The sequence below is a fragment of the Salvia splendens genome, unplaced genomic scaffold (genome assembly GCF_004379255.2).
Source record: "Salvia splendens isolate huo1 unplaced genomic scaffold, SspV2 ctg502, whole genome shotgun sequence".
Lineage (NCBI taxonomy): Eukaryota > Viridiplantae > Streptophyta > Magnoliopsida > Lamiales > Lamiaceae > Salvia > Salvia splendens.
This window is the reverse complement of record NW_024599159.1, coordinates 15,040-24,345: the sequence shown is the minus strand read 5'-3', so window position 1 is coordinate 24,345 and position 9,306 is coordinate 15,040. Positions and strand designations below refer to the sequence as shown.

The 9,306-nt window shown below is 37.1% G+C and overlaps 1 protein-coding gene and 1 pseudogene across 1 annotated transcript; both read left to right on the top strand.

Moving 5' to 3' along the window:
* Positions 1-52: 52 nt before the first annotated feature.
* On the top strand, positions 53-4,984 carry LOC121790406 (annotated as a pseudogene).
* A 571-nt stretch (positions 4,985-5,555) lies between these two features.
* LOC121790405 (REF/SRPP-like protein At1g67360) lies at positions 5,556-8,037 on the top strand. Its single transcript, XM_042188635.1, has 3 exons — positions 5,556-5,711; positions 5,802-6,044; positions 7,186-8,037. The coding sequence occupies exons 1-3, from the start codon at positions 5,697-5,699 to the stop codon at positions 7,639-7,641; spliced, it is 714 nt and encodes a 237-aa protein (XP_042044569.1). The 5' UTR covers positions 5,556-5,696; the 3' UTR covers positions 7,642-8,037.
* The last annotated feature ends 1,269 nt before the right edge of the window (positions 8,038-9,306 follow it).

Below are 9,306 nucleotides of genomic sequence, written 5' to 3'. Positions count from 1 at the left end.
ACGGTCTACACCTGCAAAAATTTACATATAAAACCCCTCCGAGTTTCCGAGTTTTCCAAGCTCCCGCCAGTTCACAGCTCATTTCGAAACTCTCATTTCTGTCTGTTCATTCGAAGCAATGGTGAGATGAGAGATCTATCACAGAAAGAGCTCTGTTTCTCCAATTCCCTTAGTTTGATCACTAAGCTTCCAATCGTAGCTAAGATGTTTACTGTTTTAACAATTTCAGGTGGTTGCACAGAAAGTGAAGGAATCTGAGATAACGGAGCAGGACTCGCTTCTCCTCGTAAATCTCTCGCTTATGCTTTTGATCTGAATTTTCTGTACGAATTATTTGTTTTCGGCATGAACAAACGGGTATTAACTTGTTAACTGCGATCGCGTTGATACTGGTATAATTGTGATGATCGCGCTACATTAGACATCCGAATTTCCATTTCTATATGTTTGATTTCGGATCGGATTTTGGTTCCTGATGCACTTGTCGTTGTGCCTGAAGATATTTGCAAATTTATCTTATTTTAGCTTTTTAAAGGATCATGAATCATTCCCGTGAGATTTCTGAATTACTACTGTGCAACTCAATCGGTAGTTTAGCCCGATATCTATTAGCTGCTTGGATTGGGAACCGGATTATCAACATTTGAAATAACGGAGTATTAAGTTTGTGTGGTATCTGATCTGAATGACAAAGAATGACAGCTTTAAAATAAGATGTTAGTCACTTGATTTGTGATGATTGGAACTTGTAAATCATTAGATTATGTATATTGTCCGACTTGTAGGATGATTACGGCTTGTATTGCAGCTAGAAATGTCAGTTTAGCTAACCGATTTTATTCCCGATCTGAACCATTTGTTCTTTTTTTGAGCATCACTTGTAGTATTTGCTGGTGTCCTTGCAAATTAATAGTATTCCTTTTTCTCATTTTCTGTGTTTTGGTTCATCATTCCTAACAAGCATCCTGAAAATTGCTTCTGAATTTGATCAGACAAGGAATCTGTTGCGAATAGCCATATTCAATATCAGTTACATCAGAGGCCTTTTCCCTGAGAAATATTTCAGTGACAAATCTGTTCCAGCTTTGGGTAAGTTTCCAGCCATAATACTCCTAAAGCAACTTATGAAGTTAAATAGGTAATACTATTGACTATGTAACAGACATGAAAATTAAAAAGCTTATGCCTATGGATGCGGAATCACGGAGACTCATTGATTGGATGGAGAAAGGTATATCCTAGACCTAACTTCACTATCTCCCATTTCTCTCACTCAGGAGCTAATTCATTCTGGTATCACCCTTTCTGTATAGGTGTTTATGATGCTTTACAGAAAAAATATCTTAAAACACTGCTATTCTGTGTCTGTGAGGCGGTAGATGGTCCAATGATTGAGGAATATTCATGTAAGTCTCCGAGAAGCTATTATTTCCAGAAAAATAGCTCATATACAGAAGAATTTTGATGATGGAAAGTCATCATTTATTATTTTCCTTAAGTTTTGTTTCCATATTTAACATTGTATAAGATACTACTAACACGTTTTGACCAGTTCTAGATCTGGCAAGCCATTTCGTATCGCTTTTAATTTAGCATACACTGATGCAGAACCTTTCTTGCAGTCTCATTTAGTTACTCTAGTAGTTCTGACAGTCAAGAGGTTTCAATGAACATCAATCGTAGTGGGACGAAGAAGGGTGGGACTTTCAAACATAATTCCACAACAGAAATAACTCCAAGTCAGATGAGGTGTTGAAGTCTACAACATTTCTATTATAAAATATTTGCTTTCTGTTCTTGCACATGATAAATGAAAATTCTTATTTAACAGGAGTTCTGCTTGCAAGATGGTTCGTACATTGGTACAACTAATGAGAACTCTGGATAAGATGCCAGAAGAGGTGTGGTTTCTAGATACTTGAGTTGTGACTGTCTATTGTTTTTACTTGATTCACTCGCATACTTATTGATTGTGTCCCATTCTTTCAGCGCACTGTTCTGATGAAGCTCCTGTACTATGATGATGTCACGGTAGGATTTTACATGAGTAGTTTATTTTTTCCCACATCTATATTCTTCATTTGTTCATAACTGCTTTTATGAATTGATTATGGAAAAATGAATTAACTGAAGTGTTGCTTGCTACTGTTCAATAGTAGTGGTTTTCATGGATGCAGGGAGTTTTTGGACTCTTCTGCTAGCTTAGTCATTTGCTCATTTTGATTTCTTACATAACCTTTATTTTGCAGCCAATGGATTATGAGCCCCCATTTTTCAGAGGCTGCACAGATGAGGAACCACACAATCTATGGACTAAAGATCCGTTGAAGATGGAAGTTGGCAGAGTCAATAGCAAGTATTTGGTACTAAATCTAAAGGTACGGGATTTCAACAGAATCTTTTACTGTATCTAGCCGGCCTTCTTAATCTCTTCTCCAACTATAAACTCAACAGGTTAAGAGCGTGCTTGATCCTTGTGAAGATGAAAATAACGATTATCAAGATGATGAAATCAGCCTGGGAGCTGAGTCTCTCCAAATAGATGAAGATAGTGAATCCAACAGTGAGGTATCATTTGGATGGTTGCATTTGGTCCACCGAGTTTCAGTACGATCATCTAATTTTGACACGTAGATACTTGTCTTTTTTACCTTCTAACAACTCAGATGTAATTCAGATGACGATGATCAATACATTGTAGCACCCGTAGGTAAAATATCATCAAACAACAGACTTTTCAGCCTTAGATCAGTCTGCATTGCAAATTTTATAGCTTTAATCACACTAATTTTCTGCATGTTTGGCAGAAAAAAAGCAATTTCAAGAGGATAATGCAGCAGCGGATGAAGGTTCCATTTAATCACCTCAGTACCTTATGCCGGATTTCTATTTTCATATCGTTTAGAAGATGTTCTAATCCTTCACCGTTAATGCAGACAATACACAGGATCCAGCAGAAGATGAACACCAATTGGAGCGGGTGAAGGAATGGATTGGTTCTTATCACCTCGAAACAGTTGACCTCACTGATGTCCTCTCAAATTTCCCAGACATCTCAGTTGTAAAAATTCTATACATGAATACATGATACAAAGCTTATTTACCTGGTATAAGCATTCAAGTTATTCTGTTCAGTGTATCTGATCCATATCTAACCTCTCTGTGCAGATCTTGATTGAAGGTATAAATGAAAGATTTGAATGACTCAAGCTAATAGAAACGAAGTCGTAGTTACTTTACTATTCACCTATTAGCCTTCATCTGATGCTAAATTGGCTATTTTCCAGATATTATGGACATGCTCGTGAAGGAAAATGTTGTAACTAAAGCAACTGGAGGTTATGTCATTAACAAGAAAAAGGTTTCTTTTCTTTTTCTCAATGCTTCCATTTATAACCTGTATGTTGAGTTGTGTCTTCTCCTTGTGGTATGCAACTGAACTGCAGAATTTCGACTACGAGTTTGATGTTGTGAAAGAAGAAGCTGATGTGCATGCAGTAGGACACGACGGAAAAGCTGGATGCGTAGATCACATGTACATGAAGGTATATAAGCCCTCAATTCCAGTTCAATTATTGAGTTATTACAAGCTGTATCATTCTTCACTTACACTAGCTTTGCCTTTGTCTCCAGGCTTTGTACCATACTCTTCCATTGATGTATATAACAGTAGCAAAACTTCAGAACAAACTTGAAGGCGAAGCCAGCCAGGCACAGTTCGGAAGCTTCTAGACAAAATGGCAAAAGATGGCTACGTTGAGGCCACCACTAGCAACCGCAGACTTGGTTAGTACAGGTACATATTTTTCCGACACAAACAAAGATGCTGTAATTGACAGACATGCTTTCTATTCTGCCAGGAAAGAGAGTGATCCAATCTGACCTCACTAACAAAAAGCTGCTTGAAGTGACAAAGATCTTAAACTTTGATGCAATGGTACAATTAGTACTGTATTTCTTGCATAAGACTCTTGGTTTTCGATACTTAGCATTATGTCCTTCTTAACAGGACGTGGATAATACCGAATCAGGCGACAAGTCCACCAACAATCTAGAAACTGAGACTGCTGCTGGTGACTAATATTACCTTCTTTCTTAAACCAAAAGTTAAGTTAATTAGCGGCATGATTTACACAATCTACCATGATTTGGAATCAGGTACCAAGTACAAGGACTTATCCACGTGCGGTGGTCTCCACTCCATCGGGTCAGATATCACCAGGACAAGAGGCAGATCAGACGCAAACATGAATGACTCAACAGGACTTGGCAGGAAAATGGGCCGTTCCGGGAGTACCCCAACTAGCAGGGCTGAGGTCTGCTCATTCTCTAACTTCTTTTTTTATCCTCCTTCGTCCCAACTCAAGTGATACAATTAATTTTGGGATGAGAAAAATGATGTTTAATAAAGTAGAAGAGAGAATAAAGTATGACAAAGAATAACAGTTAATTTTTATCAAAAGATAGCTTGGGACGTCCAGATAAAGAATACACATTATTTACCTTGGGATGGAGTGAGTGTAGAATATTAACTTGGTATTATTGAAAACACACAGCCAGCGGCATCGAGAGAGAGTTTCGTGCCTGGGGCTGACGAGGGCAGAGGTGGCGACGACATGGACTTGGTCATGGAGAGCAAGTCTACTCAGGACAAACGTTTCAGAAAAACAAGCACGGTAATCTTCTTGTACATGTGTTTCTAATCTTTTGACTCCTTGACAAATCTGATTGTCACCATTTTAACCATTTTTTTATGTGAATATAAATTATTATAGGTGAAAGAGCCGATCCTTCAATACGCAAAGCGCCAGAAATCTGTGGCTGTGTGAGAATTTTAGTGCTCTGTTAGTTTTCTATCAGTTGATGATATAAAAACATCCTTTATTATTTTTAACTTTTCAAGGTACTGCAGCATGATTTTTTAAGTGCATAATATAGATTTGACGAGTGAGATTCCTCAATGGGGATTAATCAGTTTAGTAAATTTTGAAATACTATTATGTTTGTAATTGTGCGCGAGGATTCGCCCCCAACACGTTTGCTCCATTCGTTTCGTTCCATATAATTTTTAGATGAAATACAGTAAATTTTTTGAAGCTATTGATTAGTGTGTTTGAAAATAAAATAAAAAAGTTGGTTGAAGGTATTAAATGGTTGATTTTTGACTGTATCAAATATAGAGAAAAAATCGGATAAGTTGTTTTATTATTTCCAAAAGTATTACCACGTTTGGAAAATATTGAAAAGGAAAAGCATGTACAGTAAATGTGAATAGACGGAGTATTAGCTGTATCAATATTTCAATATGATTCATGGAGTATTAGCATATTCTAAATTGTACATTGTTTAAATTTTAAAACATGTTTAAATATGATATGTATTTCTATATTTCATTTATTACTATAATTTTAACTTTCAATTGAAATATGGTACGTTTACATATTCAATGCCCTAATTGCGACAATGCTGATCTGGTTGATTAATTCCTCCGGACCCCTCCCCTCGAGAATAGGAAGGAATGTGAAACGACACGTGGCATCAGATTCACCGGCACTCCACAAAACTCCCAAAATACACATCGCGACTCCATTTGTTTTGTTTCTCGCGATTCCAAATGCAAAATCCGAAAAACTAAATAACTGCAAAACTCAGCTTCACCTCCTCACGCCAACACCATTTCTCTTCCACACTCCAAAATGGCTTCATCTCAGGTTACTCGCATCAATTCCTCTCCCACTCTCTTCCATTTCTACATTTTCTCTCGCTAATCTCTGCTTTCTCCTTCTTTGTTATGGCGATAGGTTGAGATGGAGGGATCCGCCGTTAATGGCGCTATCCAATTGAAGCGCCTAGGTTTTGTGAGGTCTCTCGTCATAAACGCCGTCGTTCTGCTCTCCAACATCTACGATCACGCGAAGCAGAATTCTGGCTCTCTCAGACCCACCGTCGACAGGGCGGAGGGCGCCGTTACGGCGCTCGTCACCCCGATCTACCACCGATTCAGAGACGTTCCGACTCATCTTCTCGTTTTCCTCGACAATAAGGTTTTTTTATTTTATTTTATTTATTTTTCCGTGAATTTCACATGCGATGCAGTTATTTATTATGAGAATATGATTTTGATTTCGTGATATGCGGAGATCTATTACTGCTGTTGATCGATTATTAGTGTACTTCTCGATTGATTACGTCAGTGTCGTCGTTCTGAATTTTGTTTGCTTTTTTTTTGTTGATGAATTTTTTATGTGCTTGTTCGGTGATTGATGATCCACATGTGATCTGATACTCAGCCGAAAAGTAGCTCAGAAATGCTGTGGAACGAGTAAAAATTTATTAGGCCGGGCATATTTATGCGTGGTATGTCCAACCAATCACAATGGATTGGCTAGACGCATAATGTGGCAATGTGTCCGGAATACTAAATTTTTACTCAGTTATCCGACCCAACGAGCGACTCTATATGGAGTAGTATTAAAACTATAATTAGAAGACACTACAAATGAGATGAAATCTGTTTGATAAAAGATAAATATTGTATTAGGAGTTGAAGATAAAGAATGTAGATGTAAGACGTCACAACCAGTTTGATTAATCGAATAAAAGGATACAAGAAGTTATATCCAGAGAGGCTATAAGAAAATTAAATGCATAAAATGTAAACCTAATTCAAAGAGGAAATACAAATAAAGTCCTAAACCAACTAGGAGGAGTATAGTAGTTTCAGTTATCTCTTTATGCTTTGGATATTTGTTACGTATATTTGTTTGTTTCATTTGCCAATAATATCCTCACTTGAACCCTTCAAGGTGATCTTCTTCCTTTCTAGTTATTGTTTGCCCATATTATCATTTAGTATTGAATTATTTTGCTTTTGTTTGACGTGTGTTTTATGTTTTTGACCGAGGGAGTGCGTGCCCTCCTTCTGCCCTTTGCTAGTCTCTGGTGTCCTAGCAATAGGTTTCTTTTGTTGGTGCTTTTGTGGTTTATGGACTTTGCTTTTTTTGCTTGTTGTCTTCAGAAACTGTTTGCTCTTTGCGTGTTCAGTTTGCAACCTTTTGTTTATCGAAAAAAATCTTCTCGTTTGAAAACTATTTACATACGGTAGCGTGGATCCATGTTAGTTGCAATGTTATCTAGTCAATCATTTTCCAGATAATCTTTTGATTGTTCAATTGCTTGTGTTAGGTGGACGATGCGTCTCACAAGTTCGATGAGCATGCTCCGCCCATGGCCAAGAACGTGGCTCTCAAGGTCCATGTCATAATGAAGAAGGCGTCCGCCACAGTTGAAGAGTTGGTCGAGGAAGCCAAGGTTGGTGGTCCAATGGCTGCAGTATATCGATCCTCGTCCATGTCCAAGACCTTCGCTATCAACCAGCTAGCCATGGTGTGGTACAAGATCAGCCAGCACTCGACTCTGCAGGGAGTGGCGGAGGTTGCTGCCCCAACCGCCAGAGATTGGTCGGAGAAATACAATAGCTTGGTCCAAGGCATGAGAGGGAAAGGCTATAGCTTGTTCTGCTACGCCCCGTTGGTACCAGTCGAGGAAATGGCAAAGGCGTATAAGCGAGTGGAGGCATCTGCCGCGGATAAGGAGGAGGAGGCATCCAGCTCGAGTACGAGTGAATCGGACAAGGAGTAGGTCCGGGTTGGTTTGTTCGTGGTTGTAAATACTGATAGGTGCGCGTGTTTCTTTCTCATCCCTCTTTGAATTGTGGAAATGATGAGCGTGATCGATATATCGGGGGATTTTTCTGCGAGCGTATGGTGTCTTCCGCACACAGAAGCAAGGAGGGGCTTAAGTTTCTACCGAGCTAAGAGTTTCTTTTTTCTATTCGTATACTATCATTGAATTTTCGATATTTTGTGTGAATCGTTGTGCAAAAGCAACTATTGTCACAGCAGAACACGAGAAAAATTTTGTCTTGAAATTTCGAACTTTAAATTTAAAATATATAACCCTTGATTAACAAATTTTTGTCTCCGGCCCTGTTTGGTGTTGAAATGATAAAGTCCGATAATCATATTGATTCATGAATTATCATGTGGATGTTTAACTATATATCTTGCTCCTTAATTGTTGATTTTATTTTTCAGTGTTGAATTTAGGGTTTTTGGTGTTCCAAATTTAATCTTTGTGACCTACAGTCAAATTTTCTTCGATAGCAATCTTTTGTTTTGCAGTTTGATTTTACTAGTTGATACTAATTTTCACACTTAATTGTTAACTTTTAATTAATAACTAGTATCACGCCCGTGCGATGCACGGGTCATTTTAATTTCTTCATATTTATTTCATTATGCGAAATAAAATTTGTGAAATGATAAACAAAAGAATATTCGACGTCCTCTTACTTTGGATTATACTTTTTCAATCACATTAACCCCACATGACTACAAGAGTGCGTTTAAATGCTAACTTTTCGTAAAAATGTCAATACGATCACATTAAAATTTCAACACATATTTGTGTTGACATTTTAATAAACTGTCTTGACATTTAAATATCAGACTTAAAATTAAAAAACATTTTAATTCTGTGAAAATATGAATTAACCGTTGAGTTATAACTGCAGGAGCAAGTTTACGTTGCAATAATTTAAGATTGCACTGGTAAGACACTTCCTAGTCGAGCTTCATTTCATTGCAATATAGTGACCCTATACACTAAAAACTCAAACCTTGAAACCTAAATCATAAACCCTTAACTTTAAAATATACTCATCATGACCAACAAATGAGCCAAATATCAATAAAATTTTTCCTCCGCCCCAGTTCAATTTTACTTTGTTGATCACTTATTCAAAATATACTCATCATGACCAACAAATGAGCCAAATATCAATAAAATTCTCCCTTCGTTCCAGTTCAATTGTACTTTGTTGATCACTTATTCTATTTTGGGGGTTTTAGATCTGTATTTGATATCTTACATTGGGCCGGCCTACTTGATAATCCTTACTGATAGTGGAGGTTTTTTACCTGAATCTTGTCTGTAAATTTGTTTGTATGCTCATATCAAGAAAGTGATGTACAATAGGGTTATGTGAACGGTAAACAAAAAAAAATCTTGCTTGCATTCATCCAAGCATTAAAATGAAAAGGTTTTTAAATCAAATAACATAAATGGCTATTGAAATATCAAACGTTAAATATTAGAAGTGATAGTAAATTTATTTAAAAGATTTCTTCAGTTACATAACTTGTGTAATTATTTATTTTGGAAATTATGAAAGAGAACGGTTGGAATTGAGAAGGTCGGGATGTCGTTTAAATGTAAAAAAAATTGTATGAATTAATTGTACAT